The sequence below is a fragment of the Toxotes jaculatrix genome, chromosome 3 (assembly GCF_017976425.1).
Source record: "Toxotes jaculatrix isolate fToxJac2 chromosome 3, fToxJac2.pri, whole genome shotgun sequence".
Classification (NCBI taxonomy): domain Eukaryota; kingdom Metazoa; phylum Chordata; class Actinopteri; family Toxotidae; genus Toxotes; species Toxotes jaculatrix.
This window is the reverse complement of record NC_054396.1, coordinates 10,235,140-10,256,106: the sequence shown is the minus strand read 5'-3', so window position 1 is coordinate 10,256,106 and position 20,967 is coordinate 10,235,140. Positions and strand designations below refer to the sequence as shown.

The 20,967-nt window shown below is 39.9% G+C and overlaps 1 protein-coding gene across 1 annotated transcript; it reads right to left on the bottom strand.

Moving 5' to 3' along the window:
• Positions 1-584: 584 nt before the first annotated feature.
• dnai1.2 (dynein, axonemal, intermediate chain 1, paralog 2) lies at positions 585-20,383 on the bottom strand. Its single transcript, XM_041034166.1, has 20 exons — positions 20,342-20,383; positions 20,108-20,167; positions 19,861-19,959; positions 19,604-19,684; positions 19,228-19,351; positions 18,916-18,971; positions 18,593-18,748; positions 18,358-18,417; positions 18,107-18,235; positions 17,699-17,783; positions 17,418-17,535; positions 17,201-17,244; positions 16,832-17,079; positions 15,446-15,535; positions 15,108-15,195; positions 14,876-14,955; positions 11,226-11,374; positions 8,104-8,203; positions 4,673-4,858; positions 585-695 (listed from the first exon to the last, which is right to left on the bottom strand). The coding sequence occupies exons 1-20, from the start codon at positions 20,381-20,383 to the stop codon at positions 594-596; spliced, it is 2,097 nt and encodes a 698-aa protein (XP_040890100.1). The 3' UTR covers positions 585-593.
• Between the last annotated feature and the right edge of the window lie 584 nt (positions 20,384-20,967).

Sequence of the window (20,967 nt, the reverse complement as noted above, 5' to 3'; positions counted from 1 at the left end):
ATTAAGACGGAGGGAAACAGAGGGAAAAAAAAAGGCAAAATAAAGACAGATACTACCATGACTCTAAGCAAAGTTCTTCCCATAGATGGGATATTAAACGGCCCCCTCACTTATCCTTGAACGAGTGCCCAGGACGGCGTGTGCCGGCCAAGATAAGTCGCCTGGATATGGTCCACAAATGCTCAATCTATTACCCTAATTTATCTCCCCCCTCACTTGCAGTAACTCTCCCCCCCTCACTTTTTAGCTTAATCAACTTGTACAATACGTACGGAATGGGTTTAATAAATCCCTGCAGAAGAGGTCAGCCAAGTCAATGGAATTCTAGTGTTGCCTGTTTAATATGTATCAAGTACTGCAGTATAAATAAATGCAGTATTAAATGAATATGAATAACTCATTAACAGCTTAAGATAAATCAGAAGAAAACATTTTTTTAACAAACATATACAAACATGTTTTCATGTTATGTCAATGTTGTTTACTGTTGCACACACACCGAGCAAAAGAAATGGGAATTGCATGAATGAGTGTAAAAGAAAAAAACAAAAAAACATGCCTCTGTGTCCGGCAGAGAAGCCACGGTGGCCACGTTAAACTGTGCTTTGCTCCGGTTCCCTCAACAGACTGAGGAGCTTCTCCATCTTGGCTACCTCCAGCTCTGGACCCTTAGGCAGCTCCTGACCCTTCTTAGCCTGCACGCACATGCACACACACACACACACACACACACACACACACACACACACACACACACACACACACACACACACACACACACACACACACACACACACACACACACACACACACACACACACACACACACACACAGATCAGAAATTATTTAACCTTATGTTCACCAGCAGGCAAGCCAGTTAACAGGAGGAGACCAGAACACAATCAGACATAAACTGAAATGGATGCAAGGTCAATAGTAGCAAAGTCGTTGTATTACTCCATTATATCATAATTTCTTTCTACCATATTATGAAATGCTTTGAAGACATGGAGCTACTGCCTAAAGGGTACTACTGCAAATGGTAAATTAAAGAGATCTTGTTTGTGGTGTGAGCATGTTGTTATTATTGTGTACAGCCACTTAAGAGCAAATAATATAAAACATTTGTCCTGTATTACCGCAGGAGTTTATTAAACCTCTATGAAGTAATATTTAACAGGGATCTCCTTATCAAGGCTCCTTGGATATTGTTAAAGACTATTCTTATACTGAGTTGGACTTTGATTAAAGAGGCCTGACACAATCCTGCAGCTCTCACAACAGCTGGATTTAATTTGAACCATCTTAATCAAGAAATAACACGTTTGACTGCTGGGAGTTTAAGAGGCAGCATTAGCTTGTACGGCTTGTACCATGGAGTTAATTAAACGGTTGACATTTATGTAATTTTAAGGAACAAAGAGGTCATTCATTATAACATGTCATAAGGTTCAAAAGCCTAAATCATTCCAAAGCTACATGAAAATTGTCTCGCACTGTCAATACGCTTTGTCTTGTTAGCTCCAAGACACTCAAGAAAACTGGCTCAGGAACTGAGAAGGAGGCAGTTCAAAATTTGTGTGGGGTTTAAAATACAGACCACAGAAAGAGGATATACAGAAGCTCCTTGTGTCTATGTACACAGCAATGCTGACTGGTTTAAGCAGGAAAAACACAGGTGTAGCTAGTAACATTAATGAAAGCTCATTACATTGAAGTGTCCCAGTAAATCATGTTAGAAATTCTGAATGGACTGCAGTCATTATCACAATTTTGTTATTTACTTACACTTGTATTTTTCCTACCATAACATCACATAATGTCTGCTATGAAAAAGGTCTATTCTGATCAAGATTTTTTTGTTTTTTATTGTATACAGTACGCTCACACTACGAAAGATACCAGCTTGTATTAAATTTTTGAGTGTAGTGTTGAAGGAAACTTTCATCCCACAGCGCATTGTACAGTAGAAAACACATGGCGAACAATTGGTGGTGACTTGTTAACTCCTGCACTGAAGCTTTGAAATTTTATTATATTTTAGTGCAGCTATTTTGAAGTGTGAAATGGATAGAGTGGGCGGGGGGCGGGGGGGGAATCCAGACAGACAGCTGCATTCCCTGAACGAATGAGCATCAAATCTTGACGCCACATAATATCTGTGCAATGATGGATGGCTCAATAAAAATAAAGCTTCTTCCACAGTGGGGAGAAAGGCTGACTGAGCACAAACCAGCACTTAAAATGAACAAAAACTTTCAAAATGATTCAAAATAAGAAAAAAAGCATTTATCTCTTGAGATGTGAAACTGTGTTGTGCTGATTTTTATTTTTCAAATTTCCAGTTTTTCCTCAGTGGTTTGCTTACCACGTCAGTAAAATCCCAGACTTGTTCTTCCTGTGTATAAAATTAATGCATATAATTCCCCACCTGTGCTATAATTATGTGTCTGCTCATTTTCAGCCACTCTACATCAATAAAAATGTAAATGCTATGATAGAAGTTATACCCTGCAAGGCAATAGTGATAAATGGATCATCACAGAGTATTGCATAAGGCTGCTTTTATAATGCAACTGTCACTCATGATTTGTGGGTGACAAAGAAAGAGGCCACTGAAAAGAGAACAGATGAAATGAACACTTTCACACTGTACAGAGTTGAGTGTGTTGTAATGACACAGACAAGGGATCGTTGCTACTGGTCATCCAAAAATGATGAACATTTGTTTTGTTTGTCTAAAGTACACCATTATATACACTTTCAGGTACTTAATGTGACACTTTAAGACCAGATTCAACACAAAAGTAGCGACTGTACCATTGGATCTATCTCAGAAGACTCTTATTTCTCCAAATCTCAGACTTTCAAACATCCAAAAAACAGAACTGGTGAGCAATGGGGGACTTGGGCCCACTCATAGACCCTCCACAGCAACATACCTACAGGCCTACACAAAAGTATGTGCACAACATAACGGTACGTACACCTGACATTACCTCGTTTGTGACTCTAGTCCTCAGGCTTACACCTGGGAAATAACTGCTCAATTCAGCACAGCAGACAGAGCTCGCAGCATTTCAGAACACACTTTGGCGATGTATATGCTGCAATAAATTTCTGTTCTCACATACCTATGGTTAGAGTTCTAACACTCGACATGTAATTTTAGAGGATCCAAAGAATTAATTTAAACCTTTTTGAGGAGCACCAGAGGACAAGAGGGGACAAGTGGACTCGTTTAATAAGAGTAAAAGAGCCAAGAACATGGACCGCCTCGTCAGTCTCATTGAACGCCTTTTAAATAGGTGAGTGCAACTCACAGTTGTATTGTTAAAGTTTGGATTGCTAAGCCACAGTGCCAGTGTTTTGGGTATAGTAATGCGCGACCATGCCCATTGTGCTAGTTTTAGTGGGCTGCTGTGACAATTTTATAAGACACATTATTGGTAATATTTGCTGTGGCTGTTTGTGCCTGATGCTTATTTGCCACACTGGATTCCTAAATGCTCTGAGCACCGTCAGTGGTGCTGAACTGTGCAATTATTTCCCAATTGTATGCTTTAGGGCTACAGTCTGAGGTCACTAATGAGGTAGTACTGTGTGTGTGTGTATGTGTTGTTAGGCTGAAACCATATAAACTGTGTTTATGAGTGTTGTTGAAGGAGCACTGTTTATGTGTCTGTACCCAGGCGTGGCAATGCTATGCATAATACACAAAAACGTGTTGTAAAAATAAATACATATTACTCCAGCCATTAGAATTTCTTCTACTTTACATGCGGCAACATGAGCAACACGGAGGGAAACTGGAGAGGCTGCAGAGCTGACTCTAAATGGGTCCTGATTAAAGTGTTGTGACTCAGTGTGCCATTTGGTTTCCTCCTGTGATTAGTAGGGCTGCTGTGATTACTCCCCAGCTCATTAACCATTAACCACCATATGCAGTAGATATCTTAAACCATTGGGCCATCAGAAGACTCTCTTTTATCCTTATTTTTGGTTAACAGTGATTTTCAGAAGCATTTTGCTTTTTCTTTTAATGATCTTCTCTAAAAGCTTAATCAACTATAAAGAACACTCAAGTTCTCTGTGGCTAATTGTTAACTGGCCTAAATTGGCAAGGGAGACAGAAATTCAGATGATTAGTGATGCTGATAATGAGCTCCTGGTGGGGGTGAGTGGGTGGAGGTGGGGGGGTGGGGGGGGGCATGGCCTGTGTTCCATTGTTATTTAGTGAAATTAGCTCTAGGTCAGGACTCAGCAAAGACTGAATCAGCTGATCGGCTTTCACTGATGTGGACCAAGTGGCAGTCGTGAATAATGCAAAAGGCCAAGCATGCATTCAAATCGTTTACAGATAAGATGGTATATATATACGATAAAGTAACACAGTAAATTAACCCACAATTCTCCTTAGTGCTGAAAGTGGCAGAAAGTTTGATACCTAATTTATAATGTGGGCAAGCTACATTTGTATGTGCCTATAAAACCTAATTAAAAAGACAAAGCAGCAAGAGAAGAAACGTGGAATGGTAAAGCAGCTGCATTTGGAAAAACAGGTTTATCTTCTTTCCACTCATACAAAGGCTTAAAATGAGGTAGGGTGGGAGAACATTTGCTTAAATGATGACAATGTAACTGTCTCTGGCAATTCTGTAAGACTCTTACCTTTGGTTTCTTGCGAAGGTTAGGGGAGAGTTTGAGGCTGGTGACGTAGCCTCGGTCATCGCCCACTATGATGATGGGATAGATAGGATTAAACTCGATGTGAGTCAGCTTGGTCTTCTTTTTGGCCACCACTGACTGCTGGCAGATGGCCTCATATTTGTTGACGCTGAGGTCAAAAACATGAACCTGAAAAAAGATGATTACACCAGTTAATATGTTAATAAAACTTTATTTTGACAGTTCTGACCCTCTAATTGAATTGACATTTCAGGAGTATGGCATTACCCCAACAGCACAGTCAGAGTGTGCATACAAAAACGGGATAATACTTGACCCAACTTAGAGAGAAAAGACTACCATATTTAGGCTTTAGGATGTGAGTAAGTACATAAAGGCTAAAGCTGTTGTTACAGACTGCCTTCTCATATCTTGTGTGTGTGTTGTCTTTTATGTGAGAATGAGAATGGTGGAGCACAAGCCTCTGCAGGGATGCAAGCCTGACCATCTGGTGCAAGGAAGGGTGTTCCCAGTAATTCAATGAGTGTGCACTTCTGTCCGTATCTATATGTGTGTGTGTGTGTGTGTGTGTATGTGTAAGCTTGAAGCCCCAAATACAAAATCATAGGCATCTTTATCCAGAAGGAACCAGATCACAGAGATTCTTCTTTGAAGCTAAGTGCATTCAGACAATCTGTTGACAAAAGAAATGAGCCCACTCTGAAGCACAGCCCACTCCTTTTCACCAAAAAGATGACTGTTCCCAGGCTGCTGGGGTTCACACTGTCTATGTGTACCAGCGCCACACAAAGCATCACAGTTATCACTTGAAACCAATCATCATATTCTACCAGGGTATGACTTTCTGTAACCTACATCACTACAGCCATTAGTGTTTTTGTTGCTGAGATATAAGCACTAATGTAACATTAGTCCTGACTAATGATTGCAGTATGCACCGACTACATCTGTAAATCACACAGGAACATGACGCAGAGAGACATTTTACTGTGCACGAGTGATTGTCTATAATAAATAAATTATAAATTAATACATTTATCTTGTATTATTATATCATATTTTAGTTAAATTTAATATATGAAATGAGTTACATTATTGAGGGAGTTTTATTGTTTTAGGCTGATGTTGTTTCAGTATCACATAAAAATCCAGCATGAGCTGATGCAGGTATACTAACTGAAATATGTGGCAGCCCATGTGCAGAAAGTTAAGAGGATATTGAGACTAATCAGTGGGGGATATGCTTGGACTTCTCATTATTTCTTCCTGATTCTTTATTTCCTCAACAGCCAGCTCAGATGGAGAGGCAAGGACGGAGAGAGAACGAAGAGATATTTGTTTGCACTGCACAACTCAGTGTCATTCTTACACCTCAGCCTGCCAGGCAAGTCATTATCCTTATGAACACATGCACACACACACACACACGTATGAACACACACACAAGCACGTACGCCGTTGTGTCCCTGACATTTTGCAGTGTGGCAGCCGCAGCAGCAGGCCAGGTTGTCATCAACAGTATCAGTAAATACATGTCAAGGAGCACACAACTCATGCTGAGTCACTCGAGCTCTATCAGACACTTGTCGCAGAAAACGACAAATGTACTGCAAAGAAGCTGCTATCCTGGGAGAGATTATGCCGATTAACATCATGCACTGCGACCGCACCAGTGAATGTGGGAATTCTGGCAATATTCTGTCATTCTTCAAAATCTGACAGTGACCAAATGTCATGGAGAGTTTAGTCTGGCCTTGGACTGAATGTAGAAAGGAGTTATTTAATGGATCCAGTTAAATCTGCACGTCACTGTCAGGTTTACAGGGGACATTTACACTATCACAAAATTTGGTATTACAGTAAATACTAGTATTGCTACATAATAATCACTAGCTCCTGTCATGAAATATCTAAACTGTCTTCTCCCAAGCATATCCTTAAAATGAGACTGGAAGGATATTTCAGTTTTGAGTTCAGCGCACAGGAAAAATGGAACAGCCACATTGACCTTGATCAACTCAAATTGAATATTCTTGTCCTTCCTGCTGCTTAGGAAGGAAAGGATATTGTGCTTGTAAAATGTATGTCAACTGATGAGCTTTTAATTAGTTTTTTTAATAGCTGGTGAAAACTGCTTTTGATCCAGTTTCAGAGAATAAATTACAATGCACATGAGACTTCATATGCTTTCTAGCAAATTTTTTTTTTTTTTGAGGGAGAAGATGTTTACAATTAAACAAACTGCTTGCTTTATTCTGGATTTAAACACTAGCTGTATGTACTGCCAGTTGTTTATATGCAAGTTGTATACTATGAAAGGGACAGAAGACTGATGTTTGGTTGTGAGACATTTCACACAATGGTGCGTTACTCCAGTGTGCACTGTGCCTGTGTTGACTGAATCCTGACATTAGAGAGGACACAACACACACACACACACACACACACACACACACACACACACACACACACACACACACACACACACACACACACACACACACACACACACACACACACAGCATCACATAAGGTGTCTCTCAAATTGCTCAGCTCTCATTTCCTCTCTGTCACTGTCACTCGACTTCTCTTGGCACACTGGACAGGAAATGTGTCAGACACAACACTCTGGACTTTTATAGCGTGGCGCAGACTGGTGCGAAGACAAACAGATGGGGACAGCTTGCAGCCATACTAAGAAAATATGTGGAGATAAGCAACACGGCATCCACCGAAATTACTTTTGGCTGGAATCAATAACCACTGGCAAGGCAGGAAGCTGCCTTTGTTACAAGAAACCATGTTTGAACAAACTCAGTTGCCTGAGGCTATTCTGCATTAATCTGAGACTTACCCTTGAAATGAATATAGTAAGGGTTTAGTCAGCTGAGACTATAACTATATTATAAGGATAATACTGAAGTGGGTGGCAGGTGGTAGATGGTGCAGCTGTTGGGATTTCAACTGGTCTGTCATGAAAGTGTCAAGCTCACGTTATCTTAGCTACACAGCGGATGTGCGGTGGTGATAATCATAGCTTTCCAACAAAGCGTCCTATAGACCCTCGTATAGGTCTGAGACTGATTGTATAGTCAGTCAATACCACCTGCAACCATGAAAATATCAGTAGGTATGTGTCCCTTTTTCTAATTCTAATTAAAGAGAAGCAAAAAAAAACAATTCAGGGTATATGGATGATGATATAAAGATTAATAAAATCCATGTAGTATCTACAGGTGACATGTCACAGTGTTGATATATTACATCAAATCTATCATGTATATCTGTTGTCTTCAACTATGAATGCAAAACACTTGATTTTACAATGAAAATCAGATTCTTGATAAGCATAACTCATGCACTATAGCATGAACCAGGAGTAAGTTTAAATGTAAGTTTAAAGGGACACTTACTGTTCCATCTGTTGTGACAGCAGCACATACAGTGGAGGAATATGGGGACCAGGAAACATCCCCAACAGCTGCATTCAGGTCAAAGGTGAGCATTGGAGTGCTGGAAAAACACAGAGAGATACAAGGTCAGACAGGAAAGGCATACATTTTAATTATAGTGCATGAAACGTTACATGCCTCTGAAATTCAATGTCATTCGGAATGAACAAGAACTGTTACTCATCAGAGTCTGAGAGACAAAAATCCTCAGTATAACTCAGACTGTCTGCACAATCTATCTTTTGTCTGTTTCTGGCTATAGAACAGTACACTTTATTTCTATGGTCTCGGCATTGTGATTTCCTTATCTTATTTTCGAGTGGTGGAAAACCACCTTTAGATTGTCGTCCATGGCAATTGGTTATAAAATGTCCAGATACCAATGTCTCATCAGAGCCTGGCAGAGAAAACATGTGCAGATCAAACAGAAGTCCCCTGCACACTGTTTCCTCATGTTATTAACTTGTGAAACGCCACTGGAAGCAATGAAATGAAATGTTTCTCTGAGCTGGAACCAGGCACATACTTATCCTCAAAGACAAGAGTAAAGAAAACGTTCTCTTTGTCATGATTAGCCCCTTAGGGGGCTGTTTTCTGAAAACTTTTATGTTTGGAACCCCCTTTTGGACTCTGGGACTCTTGTCTAGGTTGTTTAGTTTGTTAGTAGTTCCTGTTTTATTTTGAATTCACTGCCCTTGTGTATCTGGTCTTGTTTTACTTCCTGTCTTTGTCTTGTTTCCCGCTTTTGTAATTGTTTTCCCCGCCCTAATTGTTTCCACCTGTTTCCCCTTACCTGTTGTGTATATATAGTCTACGCTACCTCATTTTAAGTTTCCCCTTGTCCAGTGTCAGTTTGTTTTTTGTGTTCACGTTTTGTAACTTTTGTTTTAGTGCCTTTTTCCCCTTTATGGGTGATCTTTTGTTTGTTACTTTGTCCAGTTGCTTTGCCTTCCTCCTTCGTGAGTGATTTTCTGTTTGTTACTTTGTTAGAATTAAAATTATTATTCTGACTACGTCTGAGGGGTCGTGCATTTGGGTCCTAGTCTTTGCCTCCCATAGTCTTGACACTTTTACAAAAGGCTGACAGAGAAGGCGACTTACATACGTACAGGAAAACAATTTCTGTGGGAATTTGATTTATTAAGTTTGATTTATTAAGACAGGAAGTAATTTGACGGCTTGAGACGGCCTTCTAGGCAGATTCTGCAAGAGTCCCTCTTTATATTTACCATCAGCAAGCTCAGAAAAACGAATCAAAATGCAGTAATGTTGAAATCTGTTATCAAGAATACATTCACCGCAGTTCTTTAGCAGCTGAGTGAATGTCAAAGAGCCACACAAACACAAACAGCCTCAGCACTCTACCCCCTCTCTGTTTACAGCTCCACTGCATACTTTTTTTTTCTCCACAAGGGGTGGAGTATCCTCTGTGCAAATCAGACCCTCACAATTTCATGAACCTTAGTATACAAACCAGAATGTGCAATCAACCACCCTTAGCACAACTCTTTCCATTATTTCCACCAACCTCCCTTAATGATTTTGTGCAGGATGTGCCTCAGATGACAGACAAACTGTACTTCCATGATGGGGTGTCTGTTTGATAAATAACATGCACTCCGGTAGGTGTAAAAAATGTTTGAAATGAAATACAAAGGCTTATAAATCTGGCCCAGAGTCTTTCAAAAGATGTTTTTTACAGCAGAATGACACTGCACCTACTGTAAATCCAGAGTCAGAGCTATTAGGATTCATAAATTGTGTCGAAGTTTATCACCCAGCTGAGGTGCAGACTCATCAAGCTAACCTTTGGCGTGATTGAAAGACTTGATGCAAGTCTCTTCTATTACTACAAGCCTTTCAGTTCATTCAGGACTGGCTCACGTCATCTGACATTTTTACAGGATATATGAGTCTCATCCGTCAAACAAAACGAGCAGTTTTCAGTGTCAAGCTCTCACACTTCTGAACTGTTTCCCAAAAACAGTTTGTGAAAAGTTGCTTGATCTGGAAACAATAAGGCTTGTATCTATGGGATGTTATGGATCGTTCCTGAAAACCCTGTCTCTCATAATAGGTAGATGATTACTGTCATTATTCAGTCAAGCTGCCTGAGCTGACAAGAAGTGGGAGGCACTGTGGGTTAGTCAAATAAGGCAGGGAAATTCTGCCAGGTCCATGATGAGTGTAAGAAGGTAATAAATACTGATATACTGTAACATTATGGAACGATTAGAGGAATAATACAGCACAAAAGTGCAGTTGCAATTCTGTGACTAACCACAGCATGTACTTCCCTTTGGAGGTGAATTACAAATGCGTCTTACGTCTTCTTCAAGCCAGTATAAACTAAACAGTCCATTAAACTGAAATAACAACTATCAAATTAACTCAGATCCCCTATTTTTTTTTCACTTATTTTCCCCTTTCACTCCCAATTTGAAATGGCCAAATTCCTTATGCACTTCAGCCCTTGTCACTGCTTAACTCCCACTGTCTCCCCAGAGAATATACTGTCATGTGTCACATCCAACACATATGGAGTCATAACCTCCTTCTTTTCACCCAACATTGAAGAGGTTCACAGTGACAGTGAGTATTTCAAGCAATGCCACCCTCCTCTGCAAATGTGCCCCAGCCAAGTACGTGATCCCTCAAAAACTTCCCACCAGCCAACACTGCCAATTGTGCTTGATGCAACATGATGCCCAGTTAATCCAGCAGCGTCGGAGATGGCGGACAAACGCAATCAGTCAGTGCTAACAGCACAACCTCATCCGAATGCTAGAAATTTTTTCCAACATGTAGCACAACAGGTTTGTCATGGACATGGTTTTTGTATATCTTGATACATGAAATAAAAATAATGCGGAACTAGAAAAAATACATAGTAATGGAAATGGCATCAGATGATGAAAGAAAACAAAACTCCATACTGAAGATGGCAAGTGTCTAATGGAACATAGATAAAGTATAAACAAAACAGAATCATAATTTTAAAGATACGATATGATATGCAGTGTACAGACTGAAAAAGTAATTTCCACATTAGATGCTAGTATTCACTCTATCAGTTATCTTACTTGATGGTATGGTCCCAGATCTTGACAGTCCAGTCTGAACTGCAAGAGATGAAAACATTTGGGTGGAAGTGGTTCCATTTTACAGCATCCACTGCCATGCTGTGGGCATCATAGGTCTCCAGGAACTGGCTTGAGTAAGTCTTGGAGCACTAGGGAATAAAGGCAAAGTCTTAATTTGGACCAAAGTAGAGGGTATAAACATGTTTTCTCTTAATAATTTATTTTTTAATATGTTGTTCAGTGACTGAATGTATTCAACACCTCCAGGTGCCACCTGCAGTAAACTTTTGTGTATGTAGGATTAGTGAAATATCTGGGAACTATCAAGAACAATCAACAACTTGTTGTATTGGCAATGAAACGGCAATTTTTCAACACCATAAATTAAAGGGCAATGGAGAACAGAAAACTTAAAGGCTTTAAAAAAAAAACCATGTCAAACAAACTCTCAGCATACTAAATGATTTCGCAAGACCCGGCAGGTACACATTAAAGTTTCCATGGTAAGGTGCCCCAGCAGATGATGGTTATCATGTGAACCATTTAACAACCTCCAAGGTTCAACTCCAACTGGGGAACCTTTGTCGCATGACTCCTCTCCCACTGCCAACTTTCAAACAAAAAAGGCAAAAATGCCATAAAAAAGTTTCCATGCACAAAATTCAATTCAATTTTTCCATTGCCGTCAAAACTGTTATTTTCCTTCGTTGAAAGAAAAGCAAGCTTGAACTGGACTACTCATGTCTAGTTTGAAGCCACAAATGTGGCAAGACAAAATAAAGAAGTATTCATGGGTGTTTTTCTGACTCACAGAACCATCCTTGGCAAGTTTTAATGCAGTTTGCCAGTGAAAATCGTCTTTCTTTCACAGTAGTCAGGATAAGTTCTTGTCATCCCCTATTTTTTGGGAAGGATATTTGTGCATTGGAAAACAGCATTTAACAGGAGCATTCCAGTGCTTTTTGCCATTGCACTTCCATGATATTGAGGGACTTTGTGGAGACAGATTAAAAAAAAGTCCATTTCATGTATCAAGCTCCAAACATATGGATCCTACACTTCCCATAATGCAGCTCAATTGAGATTTTTATTAAGACACGTCTATAATGCCTCAAAATTATAACATGGGCTTTCTGTTAAATATCTGTAACCCAAACTGAGATAACACCAATGACACCACTGTGACTTGACAAGGGCCCCTCCAGGGCCACAGAAGAGATTATACAACTGTTTTCCCATGCTGAGTAGCACTCTTCCTGACTAGTAAAGTGAAAAGGACAAAGCATGAGTAAATTTCTAGTTTATTTAAATTTTGTTTTTTAAGGACGAAAAACTTGTAAATGCTTTCTGAAGCTGCACATGTGAAGCTGTCCACTGACAGCTGATGGATAAGTCGTGCTGTGACATCGCCGATTGGATTGAGGCCAAAAGTGCAATATGCTCGATGGTTTTAACCCAGAGTGTAATGCAATTCTCTGTGGGTCAGTGTTGAATTACCCTTTAAATTTCCAGTTTGTTTACCACTGATAGAATAACGCTTACAAAAGCACCAAAAACAACAGCAGATTAAGGTTGCAAGGATAAATTAACTAGACAATCCACAAAAGATAAAACAGCTTCATAGCTTGTGGGGACAGCTGTTGAATTTCCAACCACTGACAGTTTGATACCTGCAGCTAGGTCATAGATTCTTAATCAGTCCTCTCCTGGGGTTTCTGTGTCACTGAACCTTGAGGTGACAGACAGAACATATTTCATCACACATACTGGGTGTGTGTCTGGCAACATGTCTGCAAGAACAGCTAGGTAAGTCAGGTTATTGCACAGGAGTGCAACCAAGGTGTGAGTCCTTTCTCTTCTGCGACTTGTGAGCCTTCCTTGGTCATGTACTTTCCCTCATACAAATCCCAACAACATGCAAGCAAAAAATGTGTCTGATTACAACCAGGTGCAGTGAGAAAGACAGTGTAAGACAGTTAGACAGGCACATGCTGTTAGTGTGCCAAGGGGAACCATACTAAACATGGTTATTTTATCTTCGCAAATGAAGTAAAATGCCACTAAATGCAATGGTTTAACTGTTTTATATGATAGTTTGTTGGATGACAGTGAAGTTCTTTACTGGTGCTCAAGCTATACTGGACAAGAGGGACACGGACAGTATTTGGTAACACATTAAAACATAAAACAAATGTTGGGGCTTCAGGGTCTAATGTTGATAATAATGAAAAGATAAAGGAATTCAGCCTTATCCTTTATTTTTACATTATAACTGCTTGTCAGTGTGTGTGCTTAAATAGGCAAATTTATCTGTGCATGCCTTAGGTTTCCGCAGCCAAGAATGAACCTAAACTAACTTAATCTCGCTACCAAATATGGTATTCTCTCGGCCATGTGAGATAGATTTCCCTCAAGGACAAGGTTTAATTTGATAAAGATCAGCTGATTTCAGTGATCTGTGCATTAGTCAGTGAGCTGTTTAAACACTTTCACGTTATTAAATCAATAGAATGAGGGGACAGTAAGTGCAAATAAATGAGACTTTTATGAGTGTCATTCTGCCTAGAGTAACAAGAGCATGAGGAAGATGAGCGTAGAGAGGGTGGGAGGCCAGCCAAAAACTACCAGCTGTCTGATGTGGACAGAGAGAGAGCCTCTGCTTAAGGAGACACATTAAATGCTTAATGTCAAGCTTGAGGGCCTCCCAATGGGACACATGGACACACACAAGTGCACATATGGACAGTCACACACATCCACCAACACACATACACACAAAAAAACTATTAATGGAAACTTTATAGCTTATGTACCCCCTAGAGTGAAAGCCCAGCAGGATATCTGTAAGTACCTTATGGTCAAAACTGGTGTGAAGAAAGAAGAATGGTGTGATTTTAGTTATATGTTCCACTACGTTTCAATTTACAGATTTATTTTGTTTGGCTATCCTCCTTTGTATAGCTAACTGGTCAGGGGACAATCATATACACCACTTTCATCACTGTCATGATACATAACTGATACACTGGCATCAAGTATTGCTGCTTATTTGACACTGACTCTATGTTGAACCAATGGTCTGGCACTGTCAACCAGGACAAATTAAAACATAAAATTATAGTCAACATAACATTTGGAAAATATTACTACATAGCTATATATTGACTAAAAGGGAATGAGGAGGATGAGGAGGACAACTACTTAAGACATCTGTGTTCAGTTGACAGAAAAGTACATTTATCAAATGGATACTACCTGCTAATGTAGTATGTTGCAAAGTACACAATTTGTACTGAATGAAAACTGTCTGTATGGTTCCTTAAGATACCTCAATAATAAGGCATCATTCCTGCTCTTTAAAAACTATTATGCTGCTTCACATACTCATATCAGTTACATCAGTTATACACATACTGTAATGTAATACCATTATTGATTGTCCTGTACTGTACTGTACTGTAGTGTACTGTTTATTATAGATTTGTTTATGTCATGTAATTTGTACTGTGGCCAGTGTACAGTAGCTTGATGTTACTGTATCAAAAGTTATACTACGATTCTATTCCCAGTTCGGCAGCCTGAGTGAACCATGTCAGATGTGACCTGTTTCATCGAGCCAAAGCCAGTATAGTGGAATCCTTGATACATACCTTGTGTATTTTCCCCTCCCCAGTGCCAACTAGGAAGAGATAGTCGATCTGTTTGTGGAAGTCAAACGCTGTACCACATGCTGTGGAAAAGAGACATCAAGCACTTAAATTACACACACTGTCTGATAATATATAAAGTCTAGTGCTTTATGTTAGTAACAACTGTTAAAAATGTTATGGTTACATGCTTAAACACGCATACAACATGACATGCTGAGTGAGTGAGTCTTACCGATGCTAAGTTGCTGTGCACCTTCTGGCCCCTCAGATACAGCGCCGTTCAGTGACAGTCGGATAATGTCTGTGAAGACCAGCTCATTCTGCAAATACACAAACACACTGCGATGCAGGGGAACACGTATATGCACATGCAATTTAAAAAAAACAACAACACATAAACAAGTGCACATTTGAACATATATCCAGAGTTCACACACAAAGCATCGGATTGGCAAGCATCTTCAAAGTTGCATTGTATTTGTATTCTGCTGAGATTAAAGACTAGCCAGTGAAAACACAAGCCCCAAAGAGAGTGTCTGTAAATAAAAACAGTATATTTTCTTGGCTAACCTTAACAAGTGTCCAAGACACAACTCGGCCATCGGATGACACAGAATAGAAATTGTGGTTGTTGTCCATGTCGTCGCTCTGCCAGCGCACCTGAATGAAATACAACAGGTCGGTGGTTGACCCACACAAGATTCAGTCACCTGTACACACAAAGAAATCCAGAGACCCTAGGAACTGCATTTTTACATTTTCTGATGATACTGCCATCCCCAGCCTACTGCACAAGGACACAAGTCCCTCAGCCTATTTCACCAAAACAGAGTTTTGTGCTATTGTGTGATGCCAACCATCTCATTTTAATTGTGGAAAAAGCTGAGGAGATGGTTCTGGAGCCAAGGTCAGTGGGAGATCTTAGTCCACTGTGGTCATACATGATAAACCAATCAATCAGGTCTGCTCTTACACATAGCTAGAAGGCCCATATTGAAAATGTGTTTACAGCAGAGACTGTACTTCTTACACAGACTCAGTGTGTATGGGGTGGACCAGAGGATTATGTTTTTATTCTACCAGGCTGTATTAGAGAGCATGGTTAGGTATGGGGTGTCAGCATGACACAGCAATCTCAGTGCACATTCAAAATCTAAGCTCGTCTGGTACAACATGCCATGAAGGTCATGGGGAGGAATGAACACCAGTCCCTTCAGTGAGTATATGAGCAGTCTGTTCTCAGCCGAGTACAGAGAATATTATCTGACCCATCTCATGTTCTCCATGCTGAGTATCAGCTCTCACCCTCTGGCAGATGATACAGAGTACCCCAATGTATTTGTAATTTGTGCCTACCTCAATTAAAAATTTGAATAATGTTGCTTGACGCTGCAGCAGTTGTATGATAGCTTCATGGTGTTCTAATAACTCCTCACTGGCCGTGCAATATGTGCAGTATGTGTGTAATGTGCAATTTGTGTAACTTGTGGTTTTGATCTGCTACAGTATGTGCTGCTTTGTTTATATGTTGTTTTTTATATCACTGTGCAGGTGGTTACACATGTGTATGACCTGAGTCCAAATTTCCCTGTGGAGAAAATAAAGCGTATCATATCGTAACAGAGCAATGAATAAATCCACTGAAAACAAAAGAAAATGGATGTTTTTTTGTGAAAACATTTTATGAACTGGATCAAAATAATCTGATGAGGAGGTTACATTTTTATGGTAATTCCTTTACTCTCCAGTGCATGAAATGTTGTGTTTGTTCAGGGAGAATAATAACTCAGCATTGCTGCCTGCTTGAAGTTAGAGGGTTTCGGCAAGCTCTAAAAATGGCTTCCATTAAAATGTGATTGCACATATGGAGATAAGGCAATTGTGCAAAGGTGGAGTTGGCTGAGCTAGACACACACCGTGAAGTCCCACCACTTCTGCCTTGTCCTTTACTCTCACCTGCCAGACAGGGTCAGTGTGCTTGCCAGTTTTAGCTGTACTCTTGTACACAGGCTCCAGTCCCTCCTCTTTCAAGTTGTAGACAGCGACACAGCCGTTGTAGAAGCCCACTGCCACCAGGTAGGAATGCTGCTTATGGATGTCGAGGCACAAGACGCCAGAGCTGGTGGGGTAGATGTACTCTGGAAACGCAGAGTTCTTCAGTGAATAGAAGACAAGCATACCACTCCCCTGTTTACTGAAGTCATCTGGTGAAGAGAGGGACAGAGGACAGTGGATGGGATGCAAAAATAGATAAGTAAATAACTTAAAACAATCTGATTAGATCAAATAAAATTAAAATCAAAACTCACTACTCTGTGTACCTACATGATCCCATTCCCACAGCAAACAGGTCCTGATATTTGTTATTGCTGTTAAGGACAGGTACATTAATCAGTCATCCGCCCTTCTTAGAACAGCAGGGGTGATATAAAATAACTGGAATACAATCACTGGTAAAAGAGATATAAAATTACCCATTTCCTCAGAATGATAATGAAGATCATTCTGGGGAAATGTTAGCAGAGATGATGGGCAAACCTACCAGCAGAGGGCAGTGACAGACAGTCTTTTGGCTTTGTCATACTGGAACTTCCACAAAGGGAGAAGGGTACCCTCTTGGCCCCTGAACTCATCAGAGGCATCTTCAAAGTATTTGAAATCTGAGAGGGCATGAAGGAAGGCCAGGGAAGAGTGAAGAGAAGAGAAGAGAAGAGAAGAGAAGAGAAGAGAAGAGAAGAGAAGAGAAGAGAGGAATATTTAACAACCTGAATATGAAATGAGACTGTAGTTTAGCACTGAGTCATGTGTTTTAACAGGACATACCTTGTGCTATGTCATCAAACATATTCTGATGGACCATTCTTTCAATGATCTTGGATGCTTTCCTCACTTTGGTGATGTCATCGCTCTGTAACAGAAACATGATAAAATTTTGGAGGAAAACACTGTGAAAACATACATCAAACTGCTATATTTTCTGCTTAATTATCGGTCCTCATTAAATTATCATAGATTAACATAAGAACATAAGCATGATGGTAGAGAATTATCAGGAGTCCTGGGTAGTCAAATTTGTTAGCTTTGAAGATATGACACTACGATTTGTTAGTCATTAAGATTGTCATGTATGGTCATGTATGCATGGTAAGTATGGTGGCAACATTATTATCAGATATAAATATTAGGTACATTTTAAGTTTAGACAGAGAAGATGGTGAGAAGTCAATTTACCTGAGTCTCCATTAGCATCACCTTCTTCTTGCTTTTGCCACCGTCTTTCTGTGATGGCATGGTTTTCTGCTTCTCTTTATTTCTTTCTTGTTTCTGCAGCTCCTCCACATATACATCATAGATCTCCCACTGCAAAGAGAATACTGGTTATTACAGTCAGCCCATGTGAGCCTATATATTCGCTGATACTCGGTAGTGTGAAAACAACCCTGCCCTAACATCTCTTTCAAACAAATCATGGAATCCAGTACCTGATTAGCAGTGGCAGAGAAGACGCTGCGTGGAGGAGGTTCAGTCTGGCAGCTTCGTTCCTGCAGGAAAATAGAAATGACTCCACTGAAAGTCTTTAGGCACTAGGCTATGAATATTTTATCATATACCCATCAATGTGTTTTTCATTCCCTCTTATACTAAAACTTTCGATTTTTAAATGTTGTTATTTTAACCATTATACAGGTGACTGGCTTTACTGCTAGCTGCTCCTACCCTCAGTGGGTTATTGAGGGTCTGGGAGGCCCTCTCACTGAAGTTGAACTGGTTAATAAGTTTTGGCTCCTTCTTGTCAGTTTTGAAGGCAACACTGTCTGGTCTGTCTTCTTCTCCAGCTTCCTCCACTTCCCCTCCCTCCTCTACAGGTGTAGCCTGTGGAAAACCAACAAAGGGAAGTTTTGTAGCTCTAGTCACACTCTTAACCTTTTGTGAGGAAACACTGATCAACAGGCCTTGGTCAAGCATTTTAAAATGGAATATGAAATACTGCCACACACAAACCACTGGTCTGGTTTTAGTTCAGCAAAAGATATTTTTACCGGAGTTTCTGGTTTCTCCTCATCAGCTTCTGTTCCTGTGTCGACTGTTTCAGTGTCTGGAAACATTAAATCATAACTTGACTATGTAGATAACAAACACATCACTTGTTCACATGTAAACTCAGAAGTCAGGACATTTCTTTAATTTTCTGAAACATGCTGAAAGTGACACCTTGTGGCACCAAGTATGGACTACACCTGAGAAAAAAAAACAGGCTAAAAACACACTAAGGAACACTGCCTTTGAATAGCTAATAAGAGTGTTACTGTGCTCTACAGACAGAAAATTATTTATCATGTTTCAGTATCTACCTTCAGAAACAGCCTCCTTGGCCCTCAGCCTACGAGCCTCATCAGAGTCTTGATGCAGGAGACTGCCCTCCAACACAAAGTGAACAGCTAACTGATCCACACTGATAGGCTTGAAGGAACGTTCCTGGGAAACACAAGAAGCAAGAATGTGAGGAATAGCAAGCAGGGGAACCTGTTAAGTTTGTTTGGTTGTAGTTGGCAGACAAAAGCACAGGAACATTGGTCAGACACAGTTTACTCATCTTTTAATGTAAATAGCTGACAGGGAGGCAAGAAGGACTGCCTTTCTAATTAAACAGTCTATGATATGAGGTGGCAATATCTTGCGTTTGCTGTCAGTGATGTGAATTTATAAGCTTGGATGTAACTTCCTTACCTTGAAGCTGTAGCGGACAATATTTTGAGGTGCATGTGGGTTGTCTGCAGTCAAGATCCTTGTGATTTCCTCTTTTAATTCCTAATGATATTGTGATGACAACACAGGGCGGACATGTCTGATCGCATATAAAAGTGACCAAAACACAATAATGAAAAATTCTAATTAGACAATTGAGACCAATAAAAACAGCAGAATATTCTGAAGCAGTCCCCTTAACATAGCCCATGTGGCTGCCTTGTACTTGGTTCTCTTACAGCATCAGTGAGCTCCAGTTGATCTGCAGGTTTATTAAGTGCTTTCCTATGAGACCACTCTTCCCGTCCATCGCCTGTATCCACACCCTCTTCTTCATCCTATAGCATTACATACAAAAGAGATTTATGGCATGGTTAAATGGAAAATTACATCATGTTGTAACAGCACATGTCTCTCATAGTTCTCCCTGCTGCATTCAGCCAAAATTCAGAACTGTTGTCAGTTTATGGAGTTTAATACACCCACCTTCTTCTTACTTGCAGCTTTGGCTGGCTTCGCACCAGGTACCTTCTGAACATTTGAGCTCTGTGTCAAAATAATGACCAACTAAATGGTTAGCTGTGACATTAGAATAATAAAAGACGCAACAAGCATACTTAACATTAACTACCTTACTCTTACTTTTCTATTGAGTTAGTGGGACGTGGCGTCACCGTTTTATTAGATAGTTACCGTAAGTTAAACTAAACTAACATTTACCTTTCTCACTGATGCTGCAACGTTATTGTTATGCACAGGCATTGCGACAAGAGTCCGGTTTAAAGACTTGACCAAAAATTTAGCTATTCAAACAATGTCTTTTTTCGACAAAGAGGCTTAAAAAAAGAAATTTTTAAATAGTTAGAATCGCTTTGTAGCAACTAGCTGCTCCTGTATACAGGTTGCCAAGACAACCAACCGTCTTGGCCGGTCACTCAGAGGAGTCAAAGATCCTATTAAAGTCAAGATAGTTCACTCGGCCGGATCTCTACGCTTGATGTCCGTTTTTTTTCGATTGTGAATTGTGTTAGCGATGGCGTCAGCTCATGAATACATTACATAAAGTCTAGGTCACTTGCTAGCTTTAACTTTTGAAACAACGTCTTATTTTTTGAGTGCCTCTCCTTCTAAGTGTTGGAATATAGAAAGCATTATGCTAGGTTGGAAATAATTATGTTATGTTGCTTTATTGTGAAGGGGAAAGGGGTGTAAAAACACTATCAAATATCTGAAAGCTTGAGAATAAAAAATATTGAAAATGCAGGATTAAAACATAAATTTAAAACTATTAATTTGCTTCACTACGCATTTGAATATCGTCTCCTCTGTGATTGGACAAACTCCTC

Coding starts and splice junctions, on each gene's coding strand:
- dnai1.2 (XM_041034166.1), bottom strand. CDS start 20,383: ATGCCTGTGCATAACAATAACGTTGCAGCATCAGTGAGAAAG. Junction 17,080..17,200: donor TGCTGTGGGAATGGGATCAT/GTAGGTACACAG, acceptor TCTCTTCACCAG/ATGACTTCAGTAAACAGGGG. Junction 4,859..8,103: donor CTGTCACAACAGATGGAACA/GTAAGTGTCCCT, acceptor ATCTTTTTTCAG/GTTCATGTTTTTGACCTCAG.